At 36.4% G+C, this 18,444-nt stretch overlaps 1 protein-coding gene across 16 annotated transcripts in view; it reads left to right on the top strand.

The window, feature by feature from the left end:
• Nucleotides 1-18,444, top strand: part of RNF111 (ring finger protein 111) — a 127,115-nt gene that overhangs the window by 84,814 nt on the left and 23,857 nt on the right. For all 16 annotated transcript variants that reach the window (XM_072738637.1, XM_072738638.1, XM_026000192.2 and 13 more), the window contains exons 3-5: nucleotides 4,355-4,481; nucleotides 9,193-9,356; nucleotides 13,120-13,314. In XM_072738637.1, the coding sequence (XP_072594738.1) occupies nucleotides 4,355-4,481; nucleotides 9,193-9,356; nucleotides 13,120-13,314 (486 nt within the window). The remainder of the gene's footprint in view (nucleotides 1-4,354; nucleotides 4,482-9,192; nucleotides 9,357-13,119; nucleotides 13,315-18,444) is intronic.

Raw genomic sequence — 18,444 nt, forward strand, 5'->3', positions numbered from 1 at the left:
AACCTAGCTTTTTATCACTTATCAGTGGAACTTCAGAAAGTTACATTTATGTTAGACTTGCTTGTTTTATAAGATGTTTATAATGTTTGGGTTTTTTTTTTTTTTTTTACAGACTTTAAGGAAATTTCATGTACACAATATATAGAGAGAAATCACTAATAAAAGTTTATATGCAGGTGTAGCTTTTTCCCATGTAGAATGGTAATGTCCAGTTGATGGGTTAAAATAAGAAAAGTATTTTAAAAATCCATGTTTTATTTCTATGTATAATGCTTTTAGTTTTGTTTTGTTTTTTTTTTAAAGATTTTATTTATTTATTCATGATAGTCACACAGAGAGAGACAGAGAGGCAGAGACACAGGCAGAGGGAGAAGCAGGCTCCATGCACCGGGAGCCCGATGTGGGACTCGATCCCGGGTCTCCAGGATCGCACCCCGGGCCAAAGGCAGGCGCCAAACTGCTGCGCCACCCAGGGATCCCATTGCTTTTAGTTTTAAATACACAATTTCTTTTGTACTTCTGCCTTCAGCTGCATCATGTGCATGATTATGGAGGAAGAATTGGAAAAGTAATTTGGAAATGGAATCTAGGATATTATTTTAAATAGACACTCAAGTGCTATTTTTTCTCTGCCTATAAGATATATTTAGGCTGTTAAAAATATATTTTACTTCAATATGTCTGTGTGTGTAGTTTTTAGAACTTAGAAACTACTTCAGAAATAACTTTCTCCAAATCAGATCATCTTTCATTGACACTGATTTGCCGGTGACTGCTCTCTTCTCCTCTTTGAAGTATCAGAGAGTACATCATAGATCTTTGTCATGGGCTTATATCTCCTCCAGATACTACCCAGCTTTTGAAATAGTGCACGTTTGATGACATATAGATGTATTAGAGATGAAATTTGAAATTTCCAAGGAATGGCACCTTGGGTAAAGGAATAGATTGCATAAACTCCGTTGTGACAGGAAAGTTGAATCATTGTTGTCATTGTGGTAAACAAGAGTTCAGTCGGGTGTATAAAAATGAATATACAATATCAATGACATACTTACATACTAGGAGATAATAAGAATAAATGGATCTCATTTGTAAGAGCAACAAAGAGAATAAAGTCTCTAAGAATAATCTTAATAGTATATTTGATGTCTATTAAGAAAATTATATAGCTTTATTAGCATTTATTTATTTTTAAAAAATTTTTTATTTATTTGAGAGAGAGTGCGCACTAGGGGGGAGGAGGTAGAAGGAGAGGGAGAAACAGACTTCCCAGTAAGCAGGGAGCCTGATGTGGGACTCAATCCCATGGCCTTGGGATCACAACCTGAGCTGAAGGCAGATGCTTAACTGACTGAGCCACCCACGTGCCCCCTTTATTAGCATTCATAATCAGACCAAACCTACAAGTTTTCTAGAGATTTATAAAAGATGATACTGGTAGATCGCAAAATATATTCTTAGATGAGAAAATATATATTATTAAAGATGTCTGGACTTCATTAGTGTTGCTTAATGCCGGTTCATTTCAAATCTCAAGAATTTTCCTTTTCCCTTAATTTTATAATCCGAAGAATTAGGAAAACCTGAATCTACTAGATATCAAAATAGAATTATTCTAGTCTTTTCAACAAATGTTACTGGGACAGTTGTAGATCCACATGCAAAAGAGATTAACTTAATCTTTTTTTTTTTTAATGATTTTATTTATTCATAGAGACACACAGAGAGAGAGAGAGAGAGAGGCAGAGGTACAGGCAGAGGGAGAAGCAAGCTCCATGCAGGGATCCTGATGTGGGACTCGATCCAGGGTCCCCAGGATCAAACCCCGGGCTGCAGGCGGCGCTAAACCACTGCGCGACCGGGGCTGCCCAACTTAATCTTTTATGTCATGTTAGACACAAAAATTAACATAGACCTAAATGTAAGAGTTAAACTATACAACTTCTAGAAGAAACATAGGAAAAATTTTCAGTGATTTTCTGTTAGGCAGAGAGATATTTTATATATGTCACCAAAAGCATCATGCATAAGAGAAATTGCTAATTTGGATTTCATCAAAATTAAAGACTTCTATGCTTCGGAAGACAGCATTAAGAAAATGAAAAGTTGAGGAGCCTGGGTGGTTCAGTTGGTTGAACATCTGACTCTTAATATCGGCTCAGGTCATGATCCTCAGGGTTGTGAGATTGAGCCCTGAGTCGGGCTCCTCGCTCAGTGGTAAGTTGGCTGGAGATTTTCTCCTGGGGGGTGCAGAGGGACAGGGAGAGAGAAAAACTGAAGCAGATTAATGTTCATAGCAGCTTTATTCGTACTAGCTGAAAATGAGAAAAATCCAGATGTCCATTGACAGAAATATGGATAAACAAATTGTGATGTATTCATATGGTAGGATACCACTCAATAATAAAAAAGAGTGAATTATTGATACAGTTAAATAAATATCATGAATGAGTATTTCACTGAATGAAAAAGGCGAGACACAAAAGTATAAGTAATGTATAATTCCATATTTATATAGAACTCTAGAAAATACAAACCAATCCGTAATGACAAAACACAGGTCAGTTGTAGAAGTGTAGGAATGTGCGGAGGGTTGAGGGCTGACTGAAACAGGGCACACAATCTTGTGAGGGTGTTGGAAATGTTCTAGAATTGGATTGAGATGATAGTTGTATTCTGTAAACTTACTAAAACTAGTGAAATGTGCACTTAAAATGGGTGAAATATTTGGCTCTCAGTATTCATGTGGGAAAATTCTTATCAAAAATATGACTTGTAAGTTCTTGGCAGACTTTTAATAGTAATGGACAGAGAAGAATGTTTTTAAAAAGATTAAAAAGACATTTATTTAGTACCTGATTTGTGAAAAATACAGCAAGAGAAGAAATGGAATATGACTTTTTTTAACCATCTTATTTAGCCATTTTAGTGTACATTTTAGTAGTATTAAGTATATCCACATTGTTGTGAAATAGATCTTCAGAACTTTTTTCTCTTGCAGTTTGAAACTCTATACTCATCAAATAATTCCTTTTTCCCTCTCCCCTCAGCCCTAGTAGCCACCACTCTATTTTGTTTATGAATTTGACTGCTTTAGAGCCACATGTAAGTGGAATCATATATAGTATTTTAATATGACTGGCTTATTTTACTTCTAGCATAATGTCCTGAAGATTTGTTCATGTTGGTCCATGTGACAGGAGTTCTTTCCTTTTAAAGGCTGAATAATATTCATTGTATGAATATACAATATTTCGTTTTCCCATCCTTTGATGGACATTTGTGTTGCTTTCACCTGTTGGCTAAGAGCATGGGTGTACAATATCTTCTCAAGACAAAATGTGAATTTTAAACTATGAAAGTTACACCTCAGAGAAGCTGTTTAAGAAAATAGAATTATTCTGATATAAGAATTCTTGTCAAAGGGGATGAAGTGATGGCATTAAAATATAACCTAAAACATTCAGTGATACTTAAGAGAGTTATCAAAATTTAATGGGTCACAGAAAGGATTTTTCAGTAAATGGTTTGGGAATAGCTAGTTAGTCATGTAGAGACAGGGCCAGATTCTATTTATAATCTTACCTAATTCCTAAACAAAAATTGTTCTCCATGAAGTAAATAATTAAGGAAACACATTGAACTAAATATATGTATCTGTCTTCCAAATAAGGATGCCCTTTCCAAACTTAGAATAATTTAGAAAAGAACTGAGGCGCCTGGGTGGCTCGGTGGTTGGGTGTCTGCCGTTGGCTCAGGTCGTGATCCTGGGGTTCTGGGATTGAGTCCCTCATCGGGCTCTTGCAGGGAGCCTGTTTCTCCCTCTGCCTGTCTCTCTGCCTCTCTCTGTGTCTCTCATGAATAAATAAATAAAATCTTAAAAATATATATATACAAAAAAGACAGATTTCATAGCTTAAAACCAAAAACTATATTTTTTAAAAAGAATACCATATCTTGTTTAACAACAAAAACCCTAAGCTATTTTAAGTAAAACATACAGCATGTGTAATATCTTTATTTTAGATATTAAAGACTTATTATGGAATATAAACATATAAGATCTTGGTACCTTTAGATACTACAGGATTAATAATTCTGTATAAAATCATACAAATTGATATAGAAACCACTGTATGTTGTAAAGAACAAACAAAAATCTTATGATTTTTGAGGAGATAAACATGAAGACAGATTAAGAAGGTAAGTACTCTTTTCACTATGTGTGTTTAGCCCTGTTTTTGAAAGAACTTTTGACAGGTAAGATTTTTACTTTTATAATGAATTTCACAGCCTTCAAAGTAAAAAGTTTTTTTTGTCAGTTTAAAATGTTTTTCCTTTCTATTTCCAGGAAGTATTGATGAAGATGTTGTGGTGATAGAAGCTTCCTCCACTCCCCAAGTCACTGCCAATGAAGAAATTAATGTTACCTCAACTGACAGTGAGGTGGAGATTGTAACAGTTGGAGAAAGCTATCGGTATGATTCTAATTCCTAGTTGTGTATGTGAAGTTTTAAATATAAATATTTAAACATACTTGTGCTGCGGATATTTGCATTCTTTTATCTTTCTTTTTTTAAAAGATTTTATTTATTTATTCATTAAAGACATAGAGAGGCAGAGGGAGAAGCAGGCTTCCCTGCAGGGAGCCCAATGTGGGACTTGATCCTGGACTCCCAGGATCATGCCTTGAGCCAAAGGCCAGATAGATGTTCAACCACTGAGCCACCTAGGCGTCCCTCTTTTACCTTTTTTTTTTTTTTTTTTTGATACCTCATTTGAGCACATACATTAGTGGTTTTCAAACCAGGTTGCATTAGACTCACCTGGGAAGATTATACAGTAGATAAAATTGTTCCCTGGATCATATCCCAGATGAGCAGAACCAGAATCTTGGGGCTTGGTATTTTTTAAGCACTGCAAGTATACAGTGAGAGTTAAGAGTTATTGCTGTAGATAAACAGTAATTTTACTTAGTGCTTTACAAAATTTTGTAGTATGATTCAGAAAGTTCATGAACTTCTTTGAAATTTAGATGTGAATAAAATATAAATTTTGGGGATCCCTGGGTTGCACAGCGGTTTGGCGCCTGCCTTTGGCCCAGGGTGCAATCCTGGAGACCTGGGATCGAATCCCACGTCGGGCTCCTGGTGCATGGAGCCTGCTTCTCCCTCTGCCTATGTCTCTGCATCTCTCTCTCTCTCTCTCTCTCTCTCTGTGACTATCATAAATAAATAAAAATTAAAATATATATATATATATATTTTGGATGGTATTAAAAAGTGTTGAAAATATTAATATTGATGTTGAAGTATTTTCTTGTTGTTATAATCTGTTTCAAGATCTCATTGAGGGGCGCCTGGGTGACTCATTCAGCTAAATATTTGCCTTTCAGTTAAGGTCATGATCCTGAAGTCCTGGGATTGGGCCTTGCTTTGGGCTTCCCACTCAGCAAGGAGTCTGCTTCTCCCTCTCCCTCTGCCCCCCACCCCCTTGTGCTTTAGCTGGCTCACTCTCAAATGAATAAATAAAAAAAAATTTAACAGAAAAAAAAAAGATCTCAATACCAGTGAAGTTTTTGCTATTATAGTAGGGCAACCTAGTATGTAACATATTTTTGCAATTTTATTGACCTTCACTCAGTAATTTCATCTAAGCCCTATACTAAAAAATGAATGAAAAATTCACATTTCTTTTGATAAATAACTGGAAATGAGATTGCCTTTTTATGGGGGGAGGGGAAGAATGGAGGGGGGAAAAATCCCTAACAGATTGACCTCTTGGGACCAAAAAAAAAGAAAGAAAGGATGGGAAAAAAGCCCCTAACAGTATTCATCTTGTGCTTTACATGATTACAAATATTGGTGAGAGAAGCAATGATGTATTCCTTTATTCCATCTGGTATACCAAACTAATCCATGGATGAACCTTAATTTTTGTGTTGAAATTAATTTAGAAATACATTTACTCATTGTGTTTTAATTTGTGTTATTTATTTAAAAAAAAATTTTTTTGGAAGCGTGTTATAAATATACCTAGTATGTGCTTCTCCATTTGTACTTTCCCATTGGAGTGCAATTTGTAGTGGCATGGAAGAGAACACTCCATGATGTATCTGTTTTAAATTTTAGGGGCAGCCCGGGTGGCTCAGTGGTTTAGTGTCGCCTTCAGCCCAGGATGTGATTCTGGAGATCTGGGATCAAGTCCCATGTTGGGCTCCCTACATGGAGCCTTCTTCTCCCTCTGCCTGTGTCTCTGCCTCTCTCTCTTTCTCTCTCTCTCTGTCTCTCAAGAATAAATAAATAAAATCTTAAAAAAATACTTCAAAAAAATAAATTTTAAATGATTTTCCTAGGCTCTGAGGAAATTGATACTTCATGGTAGGTGCCACAGTTACCCTGTGACTGTGCATAGTGCTTGGTACAAGACTGACTCAGTTTTTATGAGCAATAATGATTGCTGAAATGAAAGATCTGTCTTAGTAGAACAGGAGATCTTTCTTGTCAGGGAGGTACTTAATGTTCAAGCAGATTCATTTACCATAGTAATGGATAGTGATCTTGGACATAACACACAGTGCTCATGACCTATATTTATTTTCCTTATTGTTACAGGGGATATTCACTCTTGTCACTGTTTGGCTGGCTCTTGGCTTTTCATCTCTAAGAGGGAATGTATCCAGGGGTACCTGGCTGGCTCAGTCAGTGGAGTGTTGTGACATTGATCTCAGGGTTGTGGGTTTGGGCTCCACATTGGATGTTGAAATTGCTTAAAAATAAAATCTTTTCAGCAAAAAGGGAGAATACATCTGTGTTTTAGATCCTTTAGTTTCAGGATTTGACAGTTGCTACTAATCATAGGAACAGCTAAGGCCTGTGTGAAACTGTTGCTCATACATCAGGTTTTTTACTGGTGCTTCATACAGTATAATATTTGGAGTTATGACATCCTTGAAGGTTTCATAAACTGCAGAGTGGACCTGGAACTTTCTGCAGCTATTAAGAGCCTCCCAGAAATAATAAGACTATTCAGTCTCACTAAACACTCTTAGTTTCTCAAGAATTTTATTTTATTTTATTTTATTATTTTTTTTTATTTTTTATTTATTTATGACAGTCACAGAGAGAGAGAGAGGCAGAGACACAGGCAGAGGGAGAAGCAGGCTCCATGCACCGGGAGCCTGACGTGGGATTCGATCCCGGTTCTCCAGGATCACACCCTGGGCCAAAGGCAGGCGCCAAACCGCTGCGCCACCCAGGGATCCCCCTCTCAAGAATTTTAAATAGTGATCTCTCTCCTCACCAAAACCATTTCATCCTGAGACATTTGTTTACCGTCATGCCTTGATCTACACAATTCTTGCTGGAATGCAGTGTTTTTATTTTTTTCTGTGTCTCTGGAATTAACCTTTATACCCCTATTTACTTGAGAATTTCATTTTAGAATTTGAGCTTCTTTCTAAGTTCTTAGGCTCTACAATTGTTGATCATTTTCAGCCTAGTTCTTTTCTGAGTGGTTGAGCTCACATCCCTAATAACTGCATATTAATGTACCTGGTTCACTCTTTTCATACATACTGACAATAAGCTTTTTTTTTTTATCCTTGAAGTTAATTTTTTTTTAGTAATCTCTACACCTCATGTGGGGCTCGAACTCACCACCCCAAGATTGAGAGTCGCATGTTTTTCCAGCTGAGCCAGCCAGGCACCCCTACATAATATGCTTCTAAGCAGTTTTATGTTCAGTTTGGGCAAGAGGAAAAACCAACTTCATAAGCCCCACCTTTCTCTTTATATATTTTTAAAGATTTTGTTTATTTATTAACCAGGGAGCCTAACAGGGGGCTTGATCCCTGGGCTCTGGGATCATGATTTGAGCCAAAGGCAGATGCTTAACCCACTGAGCCACCCAGGTGCCCTAAGCCTCACCTCTCTAAAACAGAGTTATTTTTCTTCTGGATCCTTAGGACTGCATATTCTATATAATGTTCCTCTGTACCCTCCATTCAGATTATTACAGTGAATCCTTAAAAAATTGTTTTAATAAAATAAATACCTGCAGATAATTTATTGCAATATAGCATCCCACACATAATAAAAGATGATGACATAAGTATTAGGTGTTGAGAGTTTGTGGTTACATGCTTTAAAAGCATAAAGTGGCTCGAACAAGTGATATTTTTTATGGCTACCAAACTAATAAACCAGCTGCAACTATCCTTACCTTTCTTGATCACAGGAAATCTCTGGGTGCTTTGAATCATTTTTAGAACAATACTAAGAGCTTATCTTTGTTTAGGCCTCTCAAAACGATGGTTTGCAAATCCAATCTCAGCTATACATTGAAGATCATGTGGGTGTTATTTAATCTTTAGGGTGTTGATATTTTTGTTACTTTGCTTATAGTAATAGTTTTAGGTATTAAAGAATATATAAATACATATTACAACCCAGGTGTATTCAAAATAACCTTGAGAAGAGAACAGCATTCTTTTTTTTTTTTTTAGATTTATTTATTTAATTTAAAAAGAGAGAGTGCATGGTGGGGAGGGGCAAAAGGTGAGGAGTCTTTATTTTTAAGATTTTATTTACAAGTGGGGAAAGAGGAAGAATGTGGAGCCTGAGAGAGAGTACAAGTGGGGAAAGAGGAAGAATGTGGAGCCTGATACAGGGCTCGATCCCAGGACCCTGAGATTGAGCTGAACCAAAATCAGATGCTTAACTGACCAAGCTGCCCAGGCACTGCTAGGGGGAAGAGTCTTAAGCAGACTCCATGGTGAATGTGGAGCCTGACTCAGGACCTGGTCTTAAAACCCTGAAATCATGGCTTGAGCCAAAACCAAGAGTCACATGGCTAACAGACTGTGCCACCCAGATGCCCCAAGAGAGCAGCATTCTTGAAACAGAAACCTGTATTTTATACCAGTGATTTGTCTGAAATATCCTTTCTCATATTCATAGGTCAGTTGGTTGTTGAACATTTCATTCAGTACGTTTTATTGAATGCCAGGCGTTGTACTAGGTGTGATTTTTTTTTTTCTTTGATAGTCAATTTTTAATTCTATTGCCATTATTTCTTTGGAGAAGAAACTTCACAATGTATTTTATAAGAAAGGCTTATGATTTCTTGGGTAACTAAAATTTTTGTTCTTTTTTTATATTTACTAATTTAATATTAATGTCATTTAAGGTCTCGTTCAACTCTTGGACACTCCAGATCTCATTGGAGCCAAGGTTCAAATTCTCATACAAGTCGGCCACAGGAGCCACGGAACCGCAGTAGGATTTCTACTGTTATACAACCCTTGAGGCAAAATGCAGCAGAAGTTGTGGACCTTACTGTTGATGAAGATGGTAAGTTGGATTAGTAACAGTATAGAATTATGAAGAGAATTAATAAAATCAGATGTCTTTGAAATACCTAGAAATGGGGTACCTGGATGGCTCAGTGGTTGAACATCTGCCTTTGGCTCACAGCGTGATCCCGGGGTCCCAGGATCGAGTCCTGCATTGGGCTCCCTGTGAGGAGGCTGCTTCTCCCTCTACCTATGTCTCTGCCTCTCTCTCTCTCTATCTCTCATGAATAAATAAAATCTTTAAAAAAAAAACAAGAAACTCCTAAAAATGAAAGCCCTACTGCTACTTTCTAGTAACATTATTAAACTACAGGAAAGTTGTTGGATATGCTAATCTTATGTTTCACTTCATATAAAACCTCAGTTTGTAAATTGTGCCTAAAATTCTTTCTGTTGTTTCATTGCTCAGTAGTTATTTTCTTAGGGAGAAAGTACTTTTTTTAAAAAAAGATTTATCTGAGAGAGAGAGAGCATGAATGGGGATAGGAGCAGAGGGAGAGAGAGAGAGGCAGACTCCCCATTGAGCAGAGAGCCTGATCTCAGGACCCCAACCAAAGGCAGATGCTTAACTGACTGACTCACCCAGATATCTGAAAAAAGAATAGTTTTACAAGTGGTAGTTTGATCTACCATCAGACCTACCTGTTTCTTTCATTTATAATATTATTGTCATAGTTTAACTTTGCTGTGAAAAAGAGAATTGACACATTTAAAATGCAACAGAAAAGCAGTATAACTTGAATTTATATGGTAAATGTATGTTATTTGAAATGTCATAATTTGGGGTGCCTGGATGGCTCAGTTGGTTAAGCAAATGACTTGATCTCAGCTCAGGTCTCAGACTCCTTGTCATGAGTTCAAGCCCTACTTTTACATAGGCTAGTGTGGAGCCTATGTAAAAAAAATGTCAAAGTTACTTTTAATATTATGTTATCCTCTAATACTGGTACCTTTTGTGCTGCTCAGCCTTACTGTTTTCTTTTGACTTATAACTGTATCCAAGCAAGTATAAAAAGCTAGAAGTTGGAAAATAGAGATTAAGGAAAGTGGCAGCATGTATGAATCTGTGAATACCTATGTGAATTTTCCTACGTATTGAGAATTACCTTCAGGTATTAGTTACATCTTAGAAGGAAATGGTCATTCATAATTTCCTTTTAAAGGAAGATGATGAGCTGTATGTGAATTTGTTAGCTATAAGTTGGAGAAAGGATATATAAGGTACGTAGAGTTACAGGCCTTGTGCAGTCAGCTCTTATATGGATTGTTTGCAGCTTGGATGATCATGACTTTCAGAATATCACTACTTTGGAATTAAGATGTTTATGAGGAGATAATTTATTCCCACTGTCTGCATTTCATTCAACTATGTCTCAGGTTTTATTTTGAAGTGCCATAAATTATCTGTAAGACAGTGATTAATATATTAGGGTTTAATTAGAGATACCTCAGAGTTAATTAATTTGGGATTACTACTTTAAACTGTTTTCCCTTGTGACCTCTACCAGCCACTAAGTAGGAAAAGGTGGTAGGGTAGTCTTTTAAACCATTGGAATTAGTTCAACCAGAACATTTTACTAGGTTGTAAATATTCCAGCAATCAGTAGATGCCTGTCTCTACTAGTTTCTCTCAGTGGAAAGCATCTATCTTATTAAAAATAAGTCCAAAACATTAACTATATTATTAGACTAGTGGTTCTTAAGTGGTGACTGTTTTCTTCCCTTGAAGACATTTGGAAATATCTATAGATATTTTTGGTTTTTATAGTTGGGGGAGAGTACTACTCATACCTAATGGGTAGAGGCCCAGGATGCTGCTAACATCCTACAATGCACAGGATATCCATGCCCCTACCTTGACTCCCATCCCTAGCAAAGAATTACCAAACCCAAAATATCAATTCTGCTAAGGTTCAGAAACAAATATACCATTTGCAAATAAAGAGAGGTTCTTCCCTCCCCATTTTATGTATAAGGAAATATATTTGTTTAAGCATCCAAAGTACAGTGTCCATGTAGATCAACAGATACTATTTGTATTTCAGGAATTAGCACACTGCATTGTATACAGTAGTTTGTCCTCTCGTTTTTGTTTTTTGTTTTATTTGTTTTTTTTTTTTTAAGATTTTATTTATTTATTCATGAGAGACAGAGAGAGGCAGAGACATAGAGGGAGAAGCAGGCTCCTTGCAGGAAGCCTGATATGGGACTTGATTCCCCAGACCTGGGATCACACCCTGAGCCAAAGGCAGATGCTCAACGGCTAAGCCACCCGGAGGTTCCTGTCCTCTCATTCTATATGACATTAAGAGAATCCCTTTTTTTTTTTCCAATAAAGATTTTATTTATTTATTCATGAGAGACAGAGAGAGAGAGGGAAGCAGAGACATAGGCAGGCTCCATGCAGGGAGCCTGATGTGGGACTGATACGGGGCCTCCAGGATTGTGCCCTGGGCCGAAGGCAGGTGCTCAACCACTGAGCCACCCAGGCGTCCCAAGAGAATGAATCCCTTTTCTGATCTAATCAGTATGACTATGTTTTGGACAGACTTAGTCTCACTTTTTAAACAACTATTTTACAATCAGAGTCTAAAGTAGAACTCGTATATAAATCAAGGTATGCCTGAAGTTTCTTTAACTTTCTACAGAAATTATAATTTTTATTAGAAAGCACTGATAAATATTAATATTTGCAAAATTTTTTTGAAAACATACAAAAAGGCATGTAAAAAAGATTAAAAGTTTTTTTTTAAAGATTTTATTTATTTATTTATTCCTGAGAGAGAGACAGAGAGACAGAGACAGAGACACAGGCAGGGGGAGAAGCAGGCTCCATGCAGGGAGCCCAATGTGGGACTCGATCCCGGATCTCCAGGATCACACCCTGGGCTGAAGGCGGCGCTAAACCGCTGAGCCACCCGGGCTGCCCAAGATTAAAAGTTTAAAAAATCGTAGCTAATGTTTAATTGGTTACTATATGTAAACTGTTATACAGAGTGGTTTATATGTATGACCTCAGTTCATCCGAACAATAATTGTGTGAAGAAAATTCTGTACTTTCCCAGTTCTACAGATGAGGAAATGCAGAGTGGTTAAGTAACTTAGCCATGATTGTAGTATCATTGTTGAAATCAGAATTGCTTATCCAAGCAGTCTGACTCTAGAATCCATTCTGTCCCGGAGAAAGGGTAATTTGTAATACTGGTCTGACAGCCTGTGATAATGTGTATGAAAATAGTAAAGGGACTTTTTTTTTTTTAAGATTTTATTTATTTATTCATGAGAGATACAGAGACACAGGCAGAGGGAGAAGCAGGATCCACGCAGGGAGCCCAACTCAGGACTCGATCCCAGGTCTCCAAGATCACATCCCGGGCTGAAGGCAGCGCTAAACTGCTAAGCCACCGGGGCTGCCCCAGGAAAGGGACTTTCACTTTCCTTTTCTTATTTTCGCCTTTGTGATAGATCAGGAAATTTATATATTGTTACCCAAAAGAACTGTGATAATCACCTGAATTATTGGAATATGCATATGTGTTGAATTTTTTTAAATGCAGTAATCATATTTTAGTAGCATGTCATTTTAATGGTGTAGGCTACCTTTAGGAAAGCTTTTTTAAAAAAAAACTGTATATTGTGCTTACTAGAGAGTTCATATCTTTAAATTTTATTTTAATAATTATAAAAATGTTACCTTGAATTAAAATATAACCCATTACCTAATTTATTTTGAATGCTAAGTAAAATTTTGTATTTTTTAGAACCTACTGTAGTACCAACCACTTCTGCGAGAATGGAATCACAAACCACAAGCACTTCCATTAACAACTCAAATCCATCTACCTCTGAGCAGGCCTCTGATACTGCTTCAGCTGTCACTGGTAGCCAACCCTCCACAGTGTCAGAGACTTCAGCTACCCTTACAAGCAATAGTATGACTGGTACTTCTCTAGGAGGTATGTAATAAAGTGGGAGAAGACTCTTTTTCATTACTCTTGTTAGAAAAAGTGTTGTTTTTAATATTTTAGCTATATTAGCAAGAACATATTCTTAGAATAAACCGTATATGAACAAAGTAGTCTCTTTATAATTAGACTGTAATTTCATATTTGAGTTTGTGTGCTTATATATTACCCAGTTATCATAGCTCAACTGAAAGAGATCATCGAGAATTAAATGACTGACTAAAGATATGAGCAACAGAAGAAAAATAGGTAAATGGAACTTCATCAAAATTTATACCTTTTGTACATCAAAAGACATGATCAAGAAAGTGAAAAGACAGCCTACACAGTGGGAGAAAAATACTTGAAAATCATACATTTGGTAAAGGTCTATTTTCCAAACTATATAAAGAGCTCACACAGCTCAACAATAAAAAGACAGATATCCCAGTTTAAAAATGGGCAAAGAATTTGCATAGGTATTTTTCTAACAAAGATGCATGAAAACAGCATCATTAGTTATTAGAGAAATGTAAATCAAAATCACAGTAGAACCACTACTTTATCCTCATCAGGTTGTCTATTATTCAGAAAAACAAACCAAAACCAAAGAACAGGAAATCAGAAAATAACCAGTATTGACAAGAATGTAGAGGAATTGGAACCCTGATGAACATCTGGTGGGAATGTAAAGTGCTGCAGCCTTTATAAAAAACACATTGGCGGTTCCTCAAAACTTTAAAGCATAGTTAGCCTATGACCTACAGTCTCACTCCTAGGTATGTCCCCAAAAGAATTGAAAATGAGGATGGGTATTTTTTAAAAAGTTTGATGATGTCCATTTTCTCAAATTTTTTTTTGTTTCTTTTGGTGTCATATCAAAGAAACCCAGAGTCACAAAGATATACTCCTGTGTTTTAAGTGTTTCAGCTCTCACCTCAGATTATTATCTTTCAGTTAGCAGTGATATCTCTGGTTCTTTTCCTGTCACTTGTTTAAGAGCATGAAGCTGCCCTTCTTTCACTCCTGGACAAAGGCACAGAGATAAGAACTTGCTAACCATTTACTGACTGGGATGTTGTAGGCCCTGTGGCTCATAGAGTGTATCACCATTAATAATGATGAAACCACCTTATGCTTTCTTTCATTTTTTACTTTTAATAGTATTGTATTTAATTCTAACAGTATCATTATAACCTACATTGAGCAGATTAGGAAATCTTCTTGTGACTGGATTAGGTCTTGCTGTTGTGGAAAATTGAGAGTAGAATGCAGAATCTAAGGAGTTTTCCCAGAGATATCTTTTAAATACTATATTCTTTGGGGAAAAAAGTAAGCAGAAATGAAATGTGCTAATTTTTATTTCATTTATCAGGTGTATGCTCTTTCCCGAGTACCCTACTGAGTGTCTTATGTGTTATTTTTATATATTATCATTTAATCCTTAAAAACTTTCTCGTTGTATTACTCTTTCCATTTCAGAAATGAAGGAATCTGGAAGTTAAATACTTAAAAAAAAAAAAGTTAATAATATTTGAGTCAAAGATTTGAACTCTTCTCATGCACTCCTTTTTCCTGGTAGCTTTATGTACTCTGATTCTTGTCTAGATTTTATGTGACACAGTCCCAACTTTACTTCAAGACTTTTTCAGAGCTTTTATTTTCTTATATTTTTAAGTCTCTTGTCCACTCAGAACTCATATTTAATATCTGTAGTGACTTCATTATCTGAATAGTTTTCTCATGCTACTATTACCTATATTGACGACTATGTTTGGGATAGACTTGGTTGTGTTGTGTTTTTCTAGAGTAGGAGAACCCTGTTCCAGGCCAAATTGTTCCTCTCTATAAAACTGAAAGAAGCAGATACTCACACAACATTAGGGGCACTCAGTTTTGCTGACTTCATTTCTTGCTAAGACTCTATAGAACATCAGTCTCCTAATTTCTTCACATCCTGTCCTTTGTACCTTCTTGCATATTTCCAACCTTGAATCACTCAAGCCATCAAGCTTCACTCCTCTCTAGGTTTTTAGATGGGCCTCATGAAAATTACAGAACCAAGCATATTGGTGCCTTGTGAGTTTATGGTATCTGATCTTGGGCTTTTGATAATAAGTTACCATAGTGTGATGTATCTCAGTTAATTCCCTTTCCTTCCCCTTAGTGGCTATTCCAAAATTCCCTCATTTTCCTCAAGACTTTGATTCCTCCAGGGAAAAATAAATTAAAAAGTAAGTGGAGGTTCTCAAACATTCATAACTTCCAACCCTTCCATGAAAACTTTTATATCCTTCTTTCCTTACTCTTGGTCTTTTAACTCCTTCTTTTCCTTTGCAGTCCCTTTATTCATGCTCTACCTCTTGTCCATTCTTGTGTCCTTGACCTTGCTTTAACAGTTACCTTCTCAGCATCTTTGTTTGTTCCATTCCCTTAGTGTGCATTAGTACATTTGTGTTAAGTCTGTGTACCCTTAAATGGGTCTTCTATACCTGAAACTCCTTCCTTAACTTTCTTCTGACTTTTGTCAAAACAAATGTGTTAAAAAAAAATCTGGCAGTAATCTTCTCATCTTTGTTTTCTCCCAGGACTCTATTCTTATCCTTTCTCAGTAGCCCATCTCATAACTGCATGTGTTTTCAACTACTGCCAGTATGCCAGTGACCTTCCATTTGTGTTTCTAGAGCCTTCTCTTTGTTTTAAATTTTTATATCTAGCTGCCTGTTGGACACCTCTGTCCTTTGGATGACCATTCTGCAACCACCTCAAACTCCAAACGCCCCAAATAGCTCATCATATATCTTGACTTTTCCATGTGCTTTTTACTTTATGCATGCATGGTATCTTATATATTCATTTATTCAAATATTTATTGATTGCACGCTAAAAATCAGGCACTGTTCTAGGCATTGGAAAGAAAACAAATTTTCTGCCCTAACAGAATGTTCTAGTAGATAATAATAGTTAACATCTGTGTTATGTTGAGCTCGTAATATTGGTCCATGATTTATCTACATTAACTCTAATTTTTTATAATAACTTATAAATGTTATATATATATAATATATAACAGAGTCTATTATACTCTTCTCATTTTATAGGTGAAGTAACTTGGCCATGGTTAAATGACAGTAGAACCAAGTATTCAAAAGTAGGAAGTCTGGCTTGGAGCCTGTACTCTTCCTTTATTTCTCCGTCTTGACACTGTTGTCTTTGTGCTATGCAGTTCTTTTTAAGGGGGTCTCCCCATGCATTGTAGGATATTTAGCAGCATTGTTGGCCTCTACCTACTAAATACCAGTAGTATCACTTCCCCTCTAGGTATCCCCAGATGTTCCCTGGGGCACAATATTGCTCTATACTATATTAGAACCCAGTGCTTCTATTTTAATGCTGGTTGATTTATATCTTAAATTGTTTCTATATTTGATGATGATGATCTCCTTAAGGACTAAAGATCAAGTTTTTCTCTTCATAGTACTTAGCTCCATACATGCCTCTTTTCCCTTGAGAGGTAAACTTATATTTAGCAAGGGCTTATTGAACCACCTACATTGTACAGGCCTGTTTCTAGTTGCTAGAGATAAAACAACAGAGGCAGACAACATCATAATAAGTTATTTTAAATGCCAGGACTTTCAGGGAGCCTGCATGGCTTAGTCAATTAAGCATCTGACTCTTGATCTCAGCTCAGGTCTTGATCTCAGGGTCATGAGTTCAGGATCTTGAGTTCAAGTCCCCCATTGGGCTCCAGGCTGGGTGTGTGAAGCCTACTAAAAAGGAGGGGAGGGCAGGACTTTAATTTTTCACCATTGTATTTTTCAGTGCCTTATATAATAGATCCTTTACCAGTACCATTATTATGTGTAATGCTTGCCAGAGGAATGAATACATATCAATAATCATGCTAGAATCACAGTGAAAGTATCTTAACCAGCTTGATGTCACTGGGCTATGGAATTAATTTCTCTGGTGCAGGTTTATTATTGTTTCATTTTTAGTGGACACTCTCTGGGCTAACTTTAATAATAAGGAAATGTTTTATTTGCTTGATCAGATCTTAGTATTTCACTTCTAATTTATGGTAGTTTCCTTGGTCAGTCACTCTGGAATAAGAGGAAATTCAGTTGCCTTTACTTTGGGTTACCAGCCTGTTTAAGCAACAAAGAGGTTCTGCATTCCAGGAAAATATATTATTAATTTAACTGGAAGCCAAAACTGTACCCTAAGAAGTAGAACTATAAGGTCAGTCTTCTTTTTGAAGCCACATTGTTAGTGATATGACCCTTTAAATATGTGTTCAGCTGTAAATATATTGTAGTCATTATGCTTCCTCTTCTCTCTGATTTTTGTATTAGAAATATTTGAAGAAAAAAGAGGACAACTTCTTTTTGAACAAATGAGTATCATATCTATCACTTTGTTCACAGCCTTACTAGTCCACACATCTTTTGCTCTGACTACACACTCCTCTCCTAAAATTTGAAGTTATACATAATTCCCAAATAGCTGGATTTATAAAAATAAAGTATTTTAATTGGAAGGAACTATATGAAGGTCACTTAGCTTACTCATTGAATGGATTTGGTGTTCCAGAGGTTTCTGATAATTTTTTATGAAGTAACACAATAAATGATGTTCATTTGTGCAATACTTGGTCATGGGAGCTGAGATAAAACCCTGAAAATGTTGCTGGAGGTAAAGCTACTGTAATAGTTATTGCTACAGATATTACAGCATATGGAAAATAGTTAATGTTTGATTCAGTATAGCTAAGATAGACTGTCAGTCATGATCTATTCTTGATAAGCTAGTTGTAACTTTGTCCAGGTTATTTAAGAAAATTGGAGGGACACCTGGGTCACTTGGTCAGTTAAGTACCTGCCTTCAGCTCAAGCCCTGATCCCAGGGTTCTGGGATCGAGCTCCACATTGGGCTGCCTGCTCCTTGGGGAGCCTGCTTCTCTCTCTCCTCCCTTTGCCTGATGCTCTTCTTGCTTGTGTGCTTTCTCTCTCTCTCTCTCTCCCTCTCTCTCTCTCTCTCTCTCTAATAAATAAAGTCTTTAAAATAAAATTGGAATGAAAGTGACATAATTATAGAATTGACTTTGAATCTGCTGTAATTTATGTTTTAAAAGTAAAC

This window comes from Vulpes vulpes, chromosome 15 (assembly GCF_048418805.1).
Source record: "Vulpes vulpes isolate BD-2025 chromosome 15, VulVul3, whole genome shotgun sequence".
Lineage (NCBI taxonomy): Eukaryota > Metazoa > Chordata > Mammalia > Carnivora > Canidae > Vulpes > Vulpes vulpes.